The sequence below is a fragment of the Fukomys damarensis genome, unplaced genomic scaffold (assembly GCF_012274545.1).
Source record: "Fukomys damarensis isolate Sample0158 unplaced genomic scaffold, DMR_v1.0_HiC HiC_scaffold_38, whole genome shotgun sequence".
NCBI classification, from domain to species: domain Eukaryota; kingdom Metazoa; phylum Chordata; class Mammalia; order Rodentia; family Bathyergidae; genus Fukomys; species Fukomys damarensis.
This window is the reverse complement of record NW_022900950.1, coordinates 2,410,088-2,430,783: the sequence shown is the minus strand read 5'-3', so window position 1 is coordinate 2,430,783 and position 20,696 is coordinate 2,410,088. Positions and strand designations below refer to the sequence as shown.

General features: G+C 35.2%; 1 protein-coding gene across 2 annotated transcripts in view; it reads right to left on the bottom strand.

The window, feature by feature from the left end:
* Positions 1-196: 196 nt before the first annotated feature.
* Positions 197-20,696, bottom strand: part of Intu (inturned planar cell polarity protein) — an 85,448-nt gene continuing 64,948 nt past the window's right edge. For both annotated transcript variants that reach the window (XM_033760004.1, XM_010618849.2), the window contains exons 8-16: positions 18,834-19,023; positions 15,265-15,318; positions 14,138-14,200; positions 12,929-13,150; positions 11,721-12,203; positions 10,170-10,267; positions 6,341-6,530; positions 4,204-4,358; positions 197-830 (exon numbers count right to left, since the gene is read on the bottom strand). In XM_033760004.1, the coding sequence (XP_033615895.1) occupies positions 719-830; positions 4,204-4,358; positions 6,341-6,530; positions 10,170-10,267; positions 11,721-12,203; positions 12,929-13,150; positions 14,138-14,200; positions 15,265-15,318; positions 18,834-19,023 (1,567 nt within the window). In that variant the 3' untranslated portion in view covers positions 197-718. The remainder of the gene's footprint in view (positions 831-4,203; positions 4,359-6,340; positions 6,531-10,169; positions 10,268-11,720; positions 12,204-12,928; positions 13,151-14,137; positions 14,201-15,264; positions 15,319-18,833; positions 19,024-20,696) is intronic.

Genomic DNA, 20,696 nt, shown 5'->3' with positions numbered 1-20,696 from the left:
TATTAAGACATTTTAATGAATTTGATCTGTTAAGAAATCAGTACATGGACATTACAAATTTAGGTACTGACCAATCGGCAAGGAAAAAAAAAAGGATTTTTTTTTTTTTTTTTGGTTTTTTTAGACAGGGTCTCACTATGTAGTGAGACTCTACCTGGAACTCACTATGTAGCTCAGGCTGGTTGCAAACTCACAGCGATCCTCCTGCCTCAGCCTTCTGAGTGCTGGGATTACAGGCATGCGCCACCACGACCAGCCAAGAGGATTTCAAAACCTCAATGCAATAACCTCACCAGTACATGAAAACTCTGAGCTCAGAAAAAACAAATGTGTCACCACACTGATTAATTACAGAACCTGGTCACCTCCTCCCAAAACCATAATCCTTTCACCAGATACCAATTCGTTTTGAGAAAAATAAACAACAAATTGGGTTTTTCCCCATAATAAATATTTCCACTATAAATTTTACATGAAACACTTCACATTATTTCAAATTAGACAATTAATGAACAATATGTACCAAGATAGCAATAAATTAATAATCCCTTCATATTTTATCATCTCACATTGATTTGATGCATTAAATTCAACAGCACTTCATCTTAATATTTAACAAAATAATACCTAATACTGAACAGTGAAAGGCTAAACCTTTCCTGCGGATCAATTTCAGCAATTCTAATACTATTCTATGCTCATAGAAACATGCACATTACTACAAGGTTAATCCAAAGAACAATTTAAAAGCCATTTCAATGGCAATTTCTGTAACCGAGTCATGAAAACAGACATAAAGTTCCTGAGGTTTTGGATGAAGAAAGAGTCTCCTGCAGAAAAAAAGAACACATTCATTTCAGAAATTAAAAGGAGAAAAAAAACCTTCCAATTTATTTAATTTTTTTTAAAGTAGTGGCAGTAAATTTTTAAAAAGTACACTAATTTACATCTTTAAAGGAGAATGCAGCTAGATTTATTATTCTTTCTTTCTTTCTTCTTTTGGGGGGATACTGAAGATAAAATTCTGGATCTTGCGCTTGTGAGGCAGGTGGCAGTAGCACTGAGCTAAACCCCGGCCCTGATTTATTTATTACTAAATAAACAGCATGCGCCTTAAGTCAGTGAGGGTGGATCTTTTAGAGACAGAGTGCCAAACTGCAACCCAAAATGCATTTACTGATTGCAAAGTGCCAACACTGCAGTTAAACCTGGACACTGACATTTTAGTTTAGAAAAAATCCTCATACATTAACATCTTTTGTCTTGACCCAGCTATTCCCCTGCTGGGTATCTTCCCTAAAGAATTAAAAGAATCACACTACAGTGATATATGTGCACCCATGTTCATAGCAGCACAATTTGTAATAGCTAAAACTTGGAAGCAGACCAATTGCCCATCAACAAGAGAGTGGATAAAGAAAATGTGTGTTCATTTTTTTTTAATAAAATAGAATACTATTCAGACATAAAAAGAGAAATTAGAGACATTCATAGCTAAATGGATGCACACTGAGGTGAAACTCAAGTGATATCAATAGGACACACATGTGTAAATACCGAATAGTTTCTCTAGTGTGAGAAACTGGAAGTGTAAATAAAGACTAAAAGATATAATAGATCATGTGAAATAGGAAGAAAAGGGACAAAGGGAAAGGGGAAATGGGAGGGGTAGGGAAAAGGAAGAAGGGAATGGAATTAATATGAGAAAATGAAAAACAATGGAAACAAAGTCTTTGTAGAGAGGAGGGGTTGGAGGGGTTGAAGGGAGGACAGGGGAATAGGGAAAAAAGAAGAACCAAGATTGATTATGTAAAGGTACAAATTCCCAACAATGAATGTCATTATATTGTATACATTAAATGCACCAATAAAATTAATTAAAAACCCCATACCATGTGTCATAGGTTCACCAATACTTTATTTTTATAAAGTAATATAAAAAGTATAAAAATCCTGCTTTACCAACTCATAATACCATATCCTTAATTTTTAAAATATTAACTCTATTACAATCAACAGTATCAGTATCAAGTAAAATAGTAATTAAATATTTTATTGCCACTTTCTAAAGTTTTATTATTATTAAAATGTTAAATATATGGTGGCTCAGTCATAGATCTGGGATTAACATTACATTTTTGTTATTGCAATGAGTTAATTTTTTAATGTATTTAATCAAATACATTTAAATTGGGGGGTAGTTCTAACTTCCTTGAAATTTCTTTTATGTTTATAGAACTACACCATTATAATTCAACACCTTTTTTTTTTTGGTACCAGGGATTGAACTTGGGCCCTTGCGCTTGCAAAGCAGGCGGCAGAACCACTGAGCTAAATCCCTGGTCCTCAACACATTTTGATTCTTTCTATTGTGAGCTTAATCAAAGCTCTACTGAACACCTGCATAAGTGTCTAACATCGTCTCATTTCCACTTTCTCCTCTGTCCACACCATCCCATTGGCTGTTCCCAGCTTAATCTTCCAATAGCACAGCTCTGATTACACTATACAGAATTAAGCTTATACTGATCACAAGTCTGGTGGGTTACGGATCACAATCATAGGAGAGGTAACTAAAAACAGATTCCTACTCCCAGAGATTCTGATACTGGTACGTCTGATGCCTTAGGTATCTCTGATTCTCCCTAACTTCATAATGCGGATTGAACCCCAGGAGGCTGAGCTATATCTCTAGGTCTTCTTTATTATTTTAAGACACGGTCTTGCTAAAAAAATTTTTTTTTGGGGGGGGTACCAGGGATCAAACTCGGGCCCTTGCACTTGCGAGGTAGGCAGTGCTACCACTGAGCTAAATCCCCCGCCCCTAGTCTTGCTAAATTGCTCAGATTTGCCTGGAACTTGTGATCCTCCTACTTTAGCCTCCCACGTGGCTGAGACTACAGGCATGCACATCACTAATTTTAACAAGTGACTCAGGTAATTTTAACTCCCAAGGACTAGCTTATAGGAATTACCACTTTGGATAATATTTGTGAAGTGTCTTTCATACAGCTTAATATTACATGGTAGATGTCTTTTAATTTTAGTCCTACTTAATTCTGTGCCCTTGCCTTTTTAGTTCTTTATTGCAACTTGAATCTTTAGTATCTCCCTTAAAATTCAATTCTTTAGACAGTAAGCAAACAAGAAAATAATAAAAGGTTGACAGAGAATAACTGAATAAATAAATATTTAATGGGGGGAAGAGACTGTGGAACCTCTGATGACAACTTATTAGCCCTACTCTGAATATCAAGGGGCCAGATATGCAAAGGTTAAGGAGTAGAACATCCCATGAAGAAGGAACAGAAGAAATAAGACTTGACTGGTGGCAAACTAAAGGATTCACAATGGACAGAGGAGGAGAGGGACAGGGGACAGAGGAGAGAGGTGGGCAGGTGTCAGGCCGGGCTGGGTCTTGTTGGGAGAGGGAGAGGAAGGGAAAAAAGACAAATGGAAGAAAAGAGGAAAAGAAAACAGGATAGAGAGAAGGAAGAGAGGATAAAGGAAGTCAAGAGGGAAAGAAAGAAACTGGAGAAAAATTGTGGAGTTACTTTGTTACTAATTTTGTAAGATAACTGAAAAATACTTTCTTAATAGGAGATAGGAAGGACTTAAACTTAGCAAATAAAATTATAAAATATATTAAAACATTGTAGATAGAGCAATAATTTCATGCTGTTATAACTTGTATCTAGATGTCCCCAAAGCCTCATATATTCATAGGTGGGACTTTTGGGATGGCTGGATCTAGTGTGTGTGAGTGTGGACTAAGGGTGTGGAAGTATGGATTAAGGGTGTGATGACTAAATTAGCCCACTGATTGGTTCATCATAGTTTGGGGTATGGATGGGAAGCCCCATCCTGGGTGTGGGTATTACCACCCAAAACGTTTGTAGCCTGAATGAGATTAAAAAAAAAAAAAGGTAAACTTGCTGTTGCTGCTTCGCTTCCTGCCTGCCATACAATGAACTGTTTCTCCTTTGTGATGCCTCTTGCCACGCAACCCTGCCTTAGTGCTAGCTGATTATAGACTGAAACCTGTATAAAGTGTGAGCTGAAATAAACCTTTCCTCCTTTAATTTGTGGGTATTGAGTCTTAGTGATGAGAAAAGACACGCCTATATTTAAAAATCAATCTCCTTTATTACTTTCACTTTTCTAGCATTTTATTTTACTTTCAAGTGCTTTTTCCCTACTTACCCTACCACCCAGTAAGCCATAACTGGTGGTGTTTTCTTCTGATCAGTCCAGTTTTCAAGTGAGCATTCAAACAACACACCATGTTCTTTCACTGGATTCAAAGACATTGAATTTGTAGAATCCAAATGATCTGTGCCATTTAGTGCTTTCTTTTTCTATAAAGTAAGACATAATTAACTGGTATTAATAGTTACTTCAGAAATTTTTCATTGGCCAGGGGATTTAGCTCAGTGGTGCTACCAACATGCCTCACAAGTGCAAGGTGGTGAGTTTGATCCTGGTACCAAAAAAATTTCTTTTCATGCTTAAGATTGAATTGATGCTAATATGTAAGTGCCTGTGATGCCAATTACTCTCCCTCAAAATTTGGTTTAAATACTATTTTATGAAGGTTTCTTTAAAGGTCTCTTTTAGGGAACACTTAATTCACAACTCCATACTATTAGTATTTAGCTACATCACATTATCAGTGTATAGGTCCGTACTCTCCAGTACAAGAGAGAATTATTAAGTCTTTTTCCCAGGGCAGAAGCAATATACTTTTCATCTCTGTTTTTTCTTTCTTTTTGTATTGGGAATTGAACCCAGGGCCATCAATACTGACCTATATTCTCAGCCCCCCTCCCTCCCCTACTGTCACTCCCCGCCTTCCCCCTTCTGAATTCTACACAAATGTACTATCTCTTCCAGAAAAATGCCAGAAGTTTTTGTCATAGTCTCAGGCCAGGGTCAAGCTGGCCTTGCCACCCTTGAGATCTAATCACCTTTCACTCTCCTCTCAGACCACTCTAGAGTTCTCCTGGTCCTGCCTACTTCTTTGACTTTGCACTTGCTCTTCCCTTGTGTGGAGGCTGGGCCTCCAGATAGTCACATGGCTTAACTCCCTCACTCAGTCTCTGATTAAACATTACCTGAAGTGATCAGTGGAACCTTTGATTATAGTAACTCCTACCTCTTAGCCTTATTATGTTTAGTATTCCTCTTGACACTCATCCTACCTGACATAAAATTTGCTAATTTCCCAGTCCTCTCCATTAGAAAATAGGCTAAAGTTGTCAGTTTTGTTTTCTGCTTTTAGGACCTAGAATAGTGTACATACAGTACAAGGTAGGTACTCCAGTATTTAAAGAATATAGAGAAGGCTAATTTAAATAACTAAATATTGTGAAATAAACTAATGAAATATTCCCTCAAAGAATTGACCAGTTATATTAAATAGGGAAGGAGAAACATAACCCAAAGCATATGGGAGTACCTATTAAACTTAATCATTTTTGCTTAATAACAATTTCTGAAAACTTGAAGAAATCCTATATGGAAGAATTTTATTATTAAATAAGCCCCGAGAGATGATAGCATTTGCTTTGCTTATTTTATCACTGAGGAAATTGGTATAGAGTTAAGGCTAAATGTAGGATTCCTTATTCCCACCCTAAGTGTCTCACAGATTTCACATCCTTACACACATATTACTCTATACACTGATCCCATTGTCAAGAGTTTAGGGAGGAGGACTGGGGAGGTCTGGAGAGGGAGTGGATGTTTGACCAATTACTAGTAAAGTTCTACATATTTATCCTTTTCACAAAATCATCACCTGTTTTTCCCTGTCATCAAAATACCTTGATATTTTAATTATATACAGTATTACTATTTATCCAGAAGGTGCAATATTAAATAAAATTTGATCCTGGTTTGAAGAGCAAGTAAGCAATCGACCAAGTACTAAAATATCTGCAATAGTATTGCATCTGTAGCTATACCTCGACCCATCTTGTTCCAAAATACTTTATATTACTGGTTGAATACTTAATATGTTATCAGTGTTATTTTAGGAATGAACTACTAGATATTACTGACCAAGTAATGGTTTGGCCACAGATAATCAAACACAGAAGATTAATTTACTTACAAAATATATTCTACTTTGCTATAGAAAACATAGGCCTGACATTTCCTGGGGTAGTATTTTAGGATAAAATTTTGAGGTTCAGTACTGTGAGTATAATCCTTTTGGCACCCAAATTAGATTGCCTAATTAAGTGAAAACACTGCTGAACACACTAACTAGATAACAGAGTGTTTAGACATTTGGAAATGATCTTAGCAGAAAATTTTATCAGTAAACTGTATTTACCTCTTCTATCAATGTCTTTTGGAAAAGTGCACGAATGGAAAGACAACATTGATGGAAATTCTTTATTAGTTGAGAGTGCACAGAGCCACCTAGCTGTGCCATCTCTTCATGGGTAGGTGTAATGAAGATTCCTTGTACTGTTTCTAAGGCAACATAGTGGAAAAGGGTGTTCTCAGGACCAGATGTCAATCTTGGAAAAAATAAAGGGTGAGACAAAGGAAGAAAAAAAAAAAAAGAAATTTAAACTTATTGCTTCATTTTTAATTTTATACATTTCTTACAAGCTTTTATCTACAAGTAATTTGTACAATTAGCAAAGGGAAACTCTGACAAACATTTAAATCACTCCATGTCCTTAATTAACGTATAGGTAAGGATGATTATTAATTCTTTTAATGGAGACAAACACTACATTGGGTGAGAATAAACAGCAATTCATTTGCAAGTAACTTAATTATCCCTTTGCTAAACAACCCATATTGGCTAAGCCTCCCACTTTCCATGGTTAGTAATGAATAACTCAGTTCACATTGGGCTAGAAACCTTAACAAGGTATCAGTCTAGGATAGAACACATAAAAAATATCTTCCAGCAAACTGAACAAATTTAAATCAGTAGCATCAATTACCATGAGAGTAAATTTGATTGTCCTGAAGAAATATAAAACTATTACTACCAATTGCAAAGTCAGATTAATATTTTATAATACTGTGGAAAAACTAGTCGTATGCTACTACTTCTCTCCTATGCATTCTTACTATTTTCATTTTTTCTCCATCTTTTCCTCCCTTAGTTAATCTCAGACATGTCAACATAACTTATAAATACTGCTCATTTCTACCAGTAGTAACAAAAGCTAAAAAACAATAACAGCAAAAATAAAATAATAGTAGTTAACATATAGTGAATATCCTCATAGGCCAGGCTGTTTTAAAGTACCTTAGTTTAAATAACCCTGAGAGATATTAAATACTAATATCCTCATTTTAATGTGAGCAAATGTTTAATGGACTTGGATTAGACTGAGGTTGTATAACTAACTGCCAGAGCTTACCTGACTCTGAAGCTTGCTCTCCTATATCTTATTTTTTCCTCTCCACTGCTGGTTTTTTTATTGGCAGACTTTAAATACATAGACAGAAATTCTACAACTGCATCTCAGACACTCAAGTTGCCCATTCTAAGTCTTCTGTGATAAAAGCTATCGTTACTAAAAAATATTGGCAGCTGATTTTTTTCCCCCTCTCATCATAAGAACAAAAGGAAAGGCACATTTTATCTATTATCCTTGTTATTAACTCAATCATCCATGCTAGTTAAATTCCTGTTACCCAGTTAACTATGTAGAACGATCTGAATAAACCTCTTATCACTGAGACCAGAGTTAGAGGAGAAAGAAAATCTTCTATAAATTCTTCTCACACTGCTTCGCAGGGTAGCTAGCTCATTATCAACTGGTAGTTGGCATCTTTCAAGAAAGAAAAACCTAACTAATCAAGAAGAAATGAATTATAATGATTCAAAGAGGAGAATAATTTAAAACAGACATTTTAATTCAGAGGTCTTCAAATTCAAAAGGAGGTAAAAACAGAAATTCTTTTTAAAAAACCCTATTAATATTCTTTTGGTGGGAGGTTGGAAACAATATTTTTTTAATCTATATTTTCTTTCAAAAAATAAACCATAACAAAACAAACAAGTTTAGCTCTTGAAAATCACAATTGCTCAATGTATAGTAAATGAAACTTTGGGCCAGGGAGGGATTTAGCTCAGTGGTGCCACCGCCTCTTGCAAGCACAAGGATCTGAGTTTGATCCCTGATACCAAAAAACAAAACAAAACAAATCTAGTAACTGAAATTTTAAAAATCAGCAGGCCAGCAATTACATAGTAGGAAAACAAAAGATCTGTACCCAAGAAACCCAAAACCAAAAGCCAGCAACAAAAAACAAACAGTAGATAAAGCCAGATAATGGTTGCTGCTGCTGCTGCAGAGAAGGGATGTAAGGCGGACTGGGAACTGGGGGGCTGTTGCAATGGGAACTTGAGCCAAGGCGGTATCAACAGAGGCTGACTGGACTCAAAGGCAATGAAATCCAGAATGGGCAAGACTTGGTTACTGAATGAAATATTTGGTATGTATATATTATTTTAAATGCATTATATATTGTTACTTTATAAAAAATATGTTCATGTCAGGTAGGATACTATGCCATGTTTTTAAAATACATTACATAGTATGAAAATACCTTTCCATGTTAATGAAAATAAGTTCACACTTTTGGCATATCTTTAAATAGGATAGCCTATGAGTTACACCATATATGAATTTGTTTGAGCTACTGAACTTTAAAGAGATTTTGTATTATGCTACTAGAGATAATACCAAAAAAATATATACTTTAAAATATGATAAGGTAGTAAAATTTCAGAATAGTAGTTCCTGTTAAATTGAACACTCAAGTTTTATAAAGGTGTGTTATGGTTCCATAAAAGGTTTGATTCCGACTTTTCAAATACTTTTCATTATTAAAAGTTGAACATTCTAGGGCTGGGGATGTATCTCAGTGGTGCTGCTACCTGCCTTGCAAACACATGGTCCTCAGTTTGATCCCCAGTACCGCAAGAAAACAAACAAACAAACAAACAGACAAAAAAGTTGAAGTATTAAGTAAACCTAGTTTTGCCCTAACTTTAAAAGAAGTTTATTGGCAACTCTTATAAATTTGAACTTATAAAATATTTCAGTGTTAAGAAGTTAACAGGATGCAGTCTTTGTGTGTGAATTCCATTTGTACATATCCAATTGCTGAAGTAAAAGTGTCCAACTGAGTTTATCACAACAATTAATCCTACAAACAACATCATAATTAAGTATCAAGCAAGGCTCAGGCAGATCTGCTTGTCAACCACATAGTAACTGCAAAATAAGAAGTTAGTATTTGGCATTTCATTTCATATGTTGATAATTATAGACGGTTTAAGTTGTTAAAAATTCTTCACTTCATCTCTTTGACCTCAGAATTCTCTACTCAATATAAATTTAAGGTTTCACGTATTTTCTAAAGAAGCACTATAGGACTTTTTTTTTTTGAAGAAAACAAGATTGTTCTTTTATTGGTAATTTCCAGTGTGACACAAGGGCTCTAGGACTTGTTTTAAAGGACTGACTGGTTCCCTAGCACCCAGATGCTACTGAGCAGGGGATACACAAGGAGTAAGTTTAGTGGGGAGTACTTTGGGAACAACACCTATGGGAGAGATGTGGTAGAAGCAGGATTGAGCAGAAGCTGCTGAACAGAAGTTTGCAGCTGTAAGAGATCTCAGAAGACACTACTGGGAACTATAAAGTACGGTGGCATTTCAGAGTTGTCTTGTATTTAAGCAAGGAGTCAAGACTTTGTGTTACCCTCAGTCATTAGAGGCCGCCAGCTTGCAAGTAAAGAACTGTCAGCTATGAGTCATTAGTAGCCATCACTCCCAGCAATGGGCTTAAATATGTGGGGTTAAGGAACAGCTGGCTATCCAATAAGGAGTTTAAAATTAGTAAACTCTAATTTAAAAATTCTATTAGACACACAAAAAGAAAGTTACCTGTTGAAGAGAGCTTCAAGGAGACTTTTACATTTTGAAATAAGACATTGCATGCTTTTTATCCCTTAAAACATAAAAATATTCAACTTTCTAAATCTTTAGTGAAACATTACAGAAATACCAAAGCTATTGTCTCAAATAAGATATAATCTCTGTATGTTATGGAATTATACTTTCTCACTGTAAGATTTTTTTCAAAGACAAAGTGAAAAAAATTTAGAAGGAACTTTCTTACTTCATTGTGTTATACATTTCTAATTCTTTTTCTGAAAGATCCTTTTTTGAATTTCCCAAATGAAATGGATTTGGAAGAGTAGACTTCTTTTTAGTGCCCTGAAAAACAGTTAAAGAGATCAGTTTATATCTAAGAATATAATCAAAGAGCAGAAATGTTTTAAAAATTGAAAACTCCTCGGGCTAGGGATTTAGCCTGAGTTTGATCCCTGGCACCAAAAAAACCAAAAACCAAAAACCAAAACAAAACAAAAAAACCCACAAAAAAGCAAAACCCTAAAACTCATCTAAGAGAACTACTTACTATTTTGCAATGTTTCAGTGAATATTTTTGCCGCTAACTTGTACCTCTTGTGTTATCCTTCACTAACAAGGATCCTGGAGCCATGTCTTGGGAGGCCATAGTGGTGTTCCTTGAAAACTTCCTACTATAGCCATTATGGAGCCATAACCAACTTTGTTTACATACTTGTGTCTCTCCCAAGACTCTGCACTCCTCAAGTCCCACTCATTTTTGGATCTCCTTTGTGTAACAGCTCTCAGCATGTAGTAGTATTCAATCAACTTTTGTTGAATGGCTGAATTATAAAAGTTAATTCAGTTTCTCTTATGAGTTATTTATAGCTTTGTTATTCCTAAATCTATCCAGATCCTCTTAAGACTATATTTTCTACCAATTTTATTGACTGAGATGGGTACAATTATGATGTGTACTTCGTAAATACATTGCACTCAGTACTCTGACGCTGTTTTGTTGTTTGGAATCAGAAGACTGAATCTATGGTTGTTTATGCTGTATCACTCAAAATCTCTTATTTTGTTGGTGCCCCTTCTCAGACTCCACCTTTTTTATGTCTGGGATCACCTCCCTTCACGTACATAGGCAAGTTTCAAAAATGTTTTGAAAAACAAAAGCATCACTAGTATAAGTATAAAGTCTCCCAGGATTATTACTCTGATAATCACTTGAATATTTTATGGTACTTTCATGGCAAAAATCAAGAAAACAAAATAATCTGAAAAATGAGTATCTTTGCTTTACAGCCACATCTCGAATTTTTCAGTTTGGTGACCAGAACTTCACAAGTGCAGTTAAAAAAAGTACTTGTCTATAAAAATAAGTGTACACACACACACACACACACACACACACACACACACATTTTAAAAATTCTGATTCTCTTTTTGTTTCCACTTAATGTTTTAGTGGCTAATTAGTCAATGAACCCCCAAATATCCTACATCTAAGACGTTTTCTGTAATTCCCATGAATAGAGAATAAAGGGATGAATGTGACCAGCAAGATTGAAGAGTTTCTCTACCTATAAATACTATTAAATAGATATCCTAGATGTCAAGAGGCTCCTGTCTTATTACTTGGTGTTTCTTCTCTTTTTTGGTTCTAAACCTTTGGTTTGCCAATAGTGACTACAACCACTACTATTTCAAATAAGGAATGATCTCCCATTTAAAAAGCACTCTTACAATTATAAAATAAAGACTACAGAGACAAACTTGGCTCCCAGAATGTTCACACTTAGTGAACACACACCTTAAGCAAGACTCCACTTTCTTCTGAACCATCAGAGCCCTGAGATTCTCTCTGCTTCCGTATTGCATCCAGTGTAGGGTGGGGTCTAAGGCCAACACCTTCTACAGCTTCACAACCACTGTCAGATCTTCCATTATTTTGGGAGGGACTAGGTGCCCGAGTCTTTAAGGAATAGTCACCAAAAAGGGTTCTTCTGCATGTTGGAGAAGTTGCAGTTTTGGAAGTACCTTGTAGCCTACTAAAGACAGGCGAAGTGGCTAAACCATCTGTTTTTTCACGTGGCCCAGCAAGGAACCAGTCAGCACAAGACAAACAGGGGCCGGGAGAAGATTCTAGCTGCTCATCTATGCGGGAATTTGTCCCTTGTAGCTGATGAAGAGTAGATCTGACTTGATCCACATATATACAGTCTGGACCAGGATTCCCAATAGCTTTGGATGCACAGCCTCCAGCTTCTAACAGTACACATAACATATGATGTCTCTAGAAAAGAAAAATGTTATCATAGATTTATCCATCATAAAAGTATGTACAAATAACATGCATATATAAATTTATGGATACAAAGGACCTACGGGCATTTGTCACAATCATCTGATAATTTAAAATTTCTCTCATTATCAATGCTTCCTGATCTCAGTTGAAAACAATCTCATACTATCTTATTTTGGTAAACTATCAACCACTTCTCTTGGTACATGGTATTTCCTAAGATATCTTTCAAAGAGCCTCAATTATTAGAATTTTTTGCAATTGTTAAAATTATTAGAATAATTTGAAATTATATATTTATTCCATTTGGATTCTACATTCTTTTCATGTCTTCTTCTATTTACCCAAATAAGCCAAAGGATAATAGTATAGGAAGGGAATCAAAAGATCTTCAGAACCTGCTAAAATTGTTTCTTGGATTTTATACCTATTTCTTCATTGAGGATATGAAAGAAAAGGTATGAAAGGGTACATAATAGTTTTTGAATACTGGTATTCAACATCTCATAGTGTTTTTGTTTCTTGTTTTTTTTTTTTTGTTACTGGGGATTGAACTTAGGTCCTTGTGCTTGCAAGGCAGGCGCCAGAACCATTGAGCTAAAATCCCAGCCCAGCGTACTCATAGTTTCAAGTGGGTATGTTTGTAAATTTATTTAGAGTAAATACATGGCAAAAAAAAACCCCCCCAAAAAACAACAAAACCCAGATAAACTTACCAATCCAACAATTAGCAAAAAATACCTCCCTTCAGGTTCCTGAAAGACTTCAGTGTCTGAGGCTGAGGAAGGTTGGAGATGATGATGAGGAAACACTTCTCTCCATATTATCAACTGACCAATTCTCTGTTTTGCTGCTAAAGGCAGCAGCCCATAGTAGCGACAGTAAAGAGAAATCTCAATAAGGTCATCCGTAGGCAAATGGCTGCATATCAGGTAGCCCTTGAATTTAACCACAAAGAGCATAAGTCAACTTTAACTGGCTTAAAATATTCTGGTTTCAAACAGAATACACGAAGATATAGCAAAATTTTTTTCTGATGTCAAACTAGAGATTAAATGATAACTTATAGGATCTAACAGATACACTTTAGCATAAGGCAAGATTACCTCTGTGTAATGTCTGCCTGAGTGTTTGGCAGAACTAGTAAAGAAATGAATTGTCATAAGGGGAATAAATGAGAACCAAGACCTGTCATGTAAAGGTACAAGATCCTAATAATGAATGTAACTGTACTGTATACCTAAAATGTACCAATAAACTCAATAAGGAAAAAAATAAAAATAAAAAGCACCTATGAAGAAAAAAAAAAAGAAAATGTCAACGTGGAAAGTGAAGAAGCAAGAGTTGAAGTGAAGAGCCTGAGTTTTCACTGTGCACCCTTCTGCATCTTCTGATTCCTTGTTAAATGTGTTACAGATCATATTTAAAGATTTTTTAAAAATGGAAATACTTAAACTCATTTGATGCTTAATTTGTTTTCCACAGAAATCAACTATTTAATGTTATAAGACTTAGTTGAAAGATGCATGGTTATTTCTGAGGTAGGATTTAAAAGACCACACTATCATGAAAGGAAACCAAAACTACTGCTTTTCTCTCTTATATACTTGGCTCTTTTGTTTCTCATTTATGCATTTGAAAATGCTTTACATGCAATGAAACCGTAAGTATTTATTATATTTATAAGTGTATAAGTACCAGAAGCTTAATATCAGAGGAAAAGAGATAAAAGTATTTGTCATGGGGCCAGGGATGTAGCTCAGCAGTTCAGCACCTGCCTGGCAAGCACAAGGCCCTAAGTTCGATTCCCAGTACCAAAAAAAAAAAAAAGTATTTTTCATCTATATAAAAATCTGAGAAAATTTACTTTAGGTCTATGGCCATGGCAGTTAGATATTAATAAAAATTTTCAAACTTCAACTTACCTTATAAAATAGAGAAGACCCCAAAATTGTATATAGCCGTCTCATGTCATAGTAATCTTCAGACTATGGAGAAAAAAAAAACCAGTGGATTTATATCATGGTTTTGTGTTTATGTATGTGTGTGTGTGTGTGTGTGTGTGTGTGTGTGTGTTAAACTATAATAGTTAAAATGGATATTACATTCTTCAGAAACTAAAGTTTTCATAGTGCGTTCTTTAGAAATCAATATTAGGGTGAATATAATATGATTATATATTTATTTGACTAAGAAAAATCTTATTTTTGGTTCTTATAAAACTCGATTAGAGACATCTAAGAATGGAACATAAAAATTTGTTATTCTATGAGAGAGTTCTTTAAAAAAATCTGTTAAGATAAAAAGGTTTTACTATTTATCATCTAAAATATTCAATACTAAAAAGGAAGGAATTGCTGGGTGTGGTGGTGCACAACTGTAATCCCAGTAGTTGGGAGACTGAGACAGGAGGATCACTGCAATCCAAGGCCAGCCTGGGCTACATAATGAGTTTAAAGCCAGCCAAAGCTACAAAGAGAGACTGTGTCTGAGAAGAGAGAGAGAGAAAAAAAAAATGTGTGAAGGAGGGAGAAGAGAGGGAGGGAAAGAGGGAGGGGAACATGGAAATTAAAAACTTAGTAGAAAAGCACTAGGTTCAAACTCCAGGACTGCAAAAAATGGGGGTGGAGGGGATGTAGCTCAGTGATATAGCACTTGCCTAGCATGCTCCAGGACCTGGGTTTTATCCCCATATTCCAAACAGATCAAAACAAATAAAAATCATTCTGATAATTCCAAACTAAATTCAGATCTAGCAGGTCCTCACTAAAGTGCCAGATTCTCAATTAGTCACTATTACATCTCAAAAAACATTTAAAAATACACCAATATAATTAATGATGTTTTATTCCTATGCACTGTGTAACAAATATGTTCAAATGAGTGGAAAATCTTAAGGCAAACAAAACAGACTTTTTCAGTATCAAAACTGAAGCTTAATGTTGTATATTTCAAGATTACTTTAATTATACTTGAGAAATACTTAGAATAATAACTGGTTTACAAAATAAGAAGTCAACTTTGAGTCTTTCCTAAAATCTCCACCTCTTACCAGTTCTGCAAAATCTGCAGCCTCCAAGTCACTTAATGCTGTGTCTAATTCCATCTATGAAAAAATAAGCACAAACATTTGATTCTTCAATAATGCTTATTATATTATAAAGTACTTAACTACTTGAAGAATTGAATATCTTTCTCTTTTGCATCACATTAAAATTTCTAAAAATTGAACATCTTATTTTTAAGCTCTCAATTAAAAAACATTTATTTAACATGTAGGTATTTTTCAACTAAATCTTAATTGCTTCATAATGGTCTTCATCAACTATTTTCAATACAAAACTATTTATGAGGTTAAAGAACAACTTTCTAGTTTTAAGTTACAAATATTTTAGCCCATTACATTTCTTAAGGAAAATGAAAATTAATATTAATGTAGCTAACCTATTTTAAGTTGTTTTTGTTTTTCCATTTCCTGTATATTTCTCAACAGTTAGATTCTTGGAAAATACCAACATTCTTCCTTGTCTCTCTCCTGGACACAGTGTTTTGAATAAAAGGGTTGTCAATCTTTATTCATAGATTAAAACATGAAGGCTAGGGTTCCCCTGGAATCTGGCACACTTTAACTATCCCACAGAGTTTTTAGAAAAACTCAATTACATAGGATTTGCCTTTTGTTTTTATGGAAATTGCTTGAACTTTTTCTTAAAGCATCCACAACTTAAAAACAGTGTGAATTTAATCTGTAATGCATGTATACATACACGTATACACACACAAACACACATACACACACACATATATATTGAAAATTATAGGTAATCAAAATTTGTAGGATACACTACATGTAAGCGTCCTTTCTTTTCTCTTTCTCTCTTCTTCCCAAGGTCATAACATTCTCTGCAGGACTAAGCTTTCCTCACTATGTCTGACTGAGATGACAAAAGCTTTTGAAACATTAGTCATGCCTTTCATTGCTATTCACACAGCAGGACTTAAAACTCATTTGTGTCCTACATTTTCCACATCTAGCAAATATTTCACATTCTTCTTTTTGTAGCTATAGTTTATCTTGTGAAAAATTATGGGACAAAGCGATCACAGAATTGTGCTTTTTTAAATCTCAAAAATGGTTTAATGAGTTGCTATTTTTGCTACTGAACAGGCTAAAGTACAAGAATAATACAAATGTTTATTTATATTTCTTAAGAGAAAAAGTAAAATATTTTTCCTTTCAACTATTCCTGTTTACCCTAGAAAAATATGATTAAAAAGAATATCTAATAAAGGAGGAAATTTGCAAACACCTGGGAAATAAACCTAAGTGAGACATAACATATATTAAACTTGGAACAAATAAGTCATTTTCATGTTAAAGGTAACTAATTCCATATAAAATCTGTCAGGCACAAGTTTCCTTAAATACATGTTTTATACACGTTCTTGGACATTAAATTCCTTAATATTTTGCATTAGGAGATAGTCAATAAAACCTATTTTAAGACAGTGAGAACTCTCAAAGAGAAAAAGAAAAGTATGTTAAGTTCTTTGAGCTTATTGGTAAAATAAAAACTTTGGAGACTTTTCTGTTGTTGTTGTTAAACATGTAAACAGCTTGAAGTCGCCACTTCGTCCTAACAAGTAAAAAGCTTAAGGGAATAAAAATCAGTAACTCTTGGATCTGTAAGAGAGGTAGGACACAGTAAACCACTGTCCCCAAAATGGGAGAGACAGAGGAATTCAGGGATTCATTACTGACTAGAATACAGGCTTATGTGCAGAAACTGGTAAGAAAAGCAGTGTCAGGACAGGAAAATCTAGGTTGCCACTGACAAAATACTGAAGGCTCCATGTTAAAGAACTAAAAACTCCAGGGGAACCTGAGCTTGACTAGGTGGCACTGTAAATATGGAAGAAACAAGATCCCCTCATGCTTCTGGCAGGGGGAGAGTGAAAAGAACCTTTCTGAAATACCCCTGAGCACTCTGTTCTTAACAAAGCCTGCACTCAGGACAAACTAATTAAAGATAGCCTTACCTAGTGGGGTATAATTACAGCACCACTGACCTAGAGGAGAACAGTATAAAGCCAGCAAGCAATAGCCTTTCACAGTGGAGAAGAAAAACATCCTAACCTTCTATTTTGGGGAAGGAAAATCCCCAACTCAAGTTCACTCTAGACATCCTGTCTCACCAAAGGAGAAAGAATTAAAAATTTATGCCCCCACAAACAACTACAGAAGGATGTTTATATTTGGAAGAAATCAAGATATCTTCAGTAGGCGAACAGATAAACTAGCACATCTAAAAAAAGGATATTATTCAATACTAAAAAGAAATGAGCTATCAAGCCATAAAAAAACACGGAGGGATCTCACATGCTAACAATAAGTGAAAAAAGTCAATCTGAAAATACTACATATTATATGATTCCAACTATTTGGCATTCTGTGAGAGACAAAATGCTAGAGATAGTTAAAAGGTCATTCATTATGTCTAGGGTTTAGAGAAAGGGAAGAATGAAAAGGAGGAAATAGAGCACAGAGGATTTTTGATTGATTAAGTGAAACTACTTTTGATTCTATAATGGAGGATACATGTGTCTCAACACATAGAATGTACACTATAGAGCGAACCCTAATATAAACTATGGACTTTGGGTGACTTTGAAGAGTTAATGCAGTTTCGTAAACTGTAACAACTTTTATCACTGTGGTGTGTGACGCTGATAATCAGGGAGGCTATGCATGTGTGATGTGTTGGGGCTGGGGATATATGGAAAATCTCTGTCTCAATTATGCTGCAAATTCAAACTGTTCAGATAAGTAACAGAAAAACAGATTACATAGTGATATATACTGATGTAACTTTCCCAAATGATCTTGTCAATTATTCAACAATAAAGTTATTCTGGGTATAAATATGATTAAGGTTAAATTAACAATATTTAGTCATCATGAAGTCTTATATTTAGTAAGTGATGTATGGGATAAACCAAAAACTAAACCTAAATGTTTATGTAAAGAAAGATTTTGCTGGGCTGGGCAGGTAGCTCAGTTATGGCTAGAGTACATTCTACGCATTGAAAGAAGCCCAAGAGTTAATCCCCAGCACCAAAACCCAAGGTAAAACAAAACAAAAAATGACATTTTAATTAAGAATATTGAATGGGTGGGGGAGAAGAGCCAAGATATATCATGTAAAGGTACAAATTTCCATTGATGAAAGTCATCACATTGTATACCTAAAAATGTACCAAAAAGTCTATTTCATCCTCCAAAAAGAATACTGTTATTGTGCCCCCTTTTAATTTTATACAAACATATCCTGCCCTTAAATTACAAAATCAGTCACAAAACTCCACAGTAAAACATTATGATTTCTAAAAAGAATTCTAAACTTAAAAGTTCCAACTTAAAGTAGATAAAAGAGCTCATTTTTATTTATAAAGAATCATTTGTCTTTGTAACTTTACTGTACTGCAGCTCCTACTTCATCAACCAATTGCCTCTTTAATTCTTACTCATAGTGTTGAAACTTACAAAAAGCTGAAGGGGGAAAGAAGATAATGATTATAAAGTGACAGGTTCTGATTTTTACTTACGAGACCTCAGATTACCTTGATTTCCTGCGGAAGTGTGAGCCACTGAACTCCAGGGAGATTGTCTAAAAGTACTTTGCTGGCAGCATCATACTGTTGGACACTGGGACTGGCACTGGAATGTAATTTAGCAGGCTGAAGCGCTCTTTGAAAGAACAAGTTGAAAAAATGATCCAAACGGGAAACATTCTCCACCTGGCAAAAGGCACTGAAAAAGTGAGAGCTGTGAGTTAGAACAATGTATGGCAATGGTGCTCACTTTTTTTTTGTATGCCCCTAAGGGAACTGGCTCTTTCTCAACTACTAAACTCTTCCTCCCTTCACCTTGTAAGAATCATGGCAATAATGTTACTAATGGAGTGCTTAAGAAACTCACCCTGTCTCTATTTTTCCCCTCTAAAACACACTCACAAATGTACGGAATAGACACTGCAGAACAGTGATGGAAAACCTTTCAGAGTGTTCAGTGATAACAGATAGCTGGCTGTAGCATGTGTGCCACAGGTTAGTTACCACTGCTATACAACAACACAGATAACACATCAGCATATGTACAAGAGAAAGGACTGAAGAACTTGTTTTACTTTTGCAAAAATGAAGTTGCTTTTACCTCTTATTATCTCTTAACTATTTATAACGCCTAATATATCAGGCAACATAAGATAATGAAGAGATTCTGGGCTTGGTAATGGAACAACTGGCTTCTTTTTATTTTTTTTGGTACCAGGGATCAAACTGAGAACCTTGTGCTTGTGAGGCAGGCTCTTGGTGACACTGAGCTAAATCACTGGCCCCAGAACAACTGCCTTTTAATCTTGTCACTGCTCTGACTAGGTAGCTAGCTATCAGAAGAAATCACCTAACCTCTCCCTGGACTTTGGTTTCCAACTCCATAAAAATGGGTCAAATACAGCCTAACTCACACCCAAACCACCTAATACATAAGTACAAGTTTATTATGCTTATTAGTTACTAGTACCCAGTAAGTACAAAACAAAAAACAAAAGTTATTTCTTCTCTTTACTATTGAAAGTATAGTTATTGAAAGAGAAAGACAAAGTGAGAAGAGAGAGGAAAGGTAGGGGAAGAAGGGGGGACAGAAAAAAAGACAAGGGGGGTAGATTTTAAATGGTTGGTTTAAGCCATGCGAAAGTAATATAGCATTAACTCACCCAACAAATGTCTGAGTGCCTACTATTCTCACTGCTAGAGGTACACCAATAAAAATGCCAACACATACTAATGGAGAAAGACAATAAATAAACAAACAATAGAACCATGAGTTCATACAGAGGAGTATGCAAAGAACAGGATGAGGTGAATGGGTGGTGTCACTGGTTTGTTATACAGGATCAACTCCCAACTCCCAATTCTCCCTAGGAGCTGGGACTACAGGCATGAGCCACTATTTTAGATTAAATGATAAAGAAGAAAGAGTCTCTGAGAATGGTTCATTTAAGCTGATACCCAAATGGCAAGAGGAAAGAGAGTGGGGTCTATGTGGTCTTAGATCTGAAGGCAAACAGGAAGGAGCCAGATAATAATGCAGAAGGATCATCCAATTTCTTTATTAATTAAAGTGACTAGAATGGAGGTAAGAAAACCAGAGAGGAGACTACTCAAGAAGTGCAAAATAGTAATGGCTGGACAGGGCGACAGTGAAGATGGAAAGAAGCATGTAAACTGGAGATATGCTTTGACACATGATGATCAAGACTTGCTGATGGGGCCCGGGATTTAGCTCAGGGGCGCAGAACCTGCCTGGCCAATTGTAAGGTCCTCAGTTTAATCCTGGGTACCAAAAAAAAAAAAAGACTTGCTGACGAATTGGCTGATGATGGTGAAGGAAAATGCCATATTTTTAACTTGCTCACAACAGTA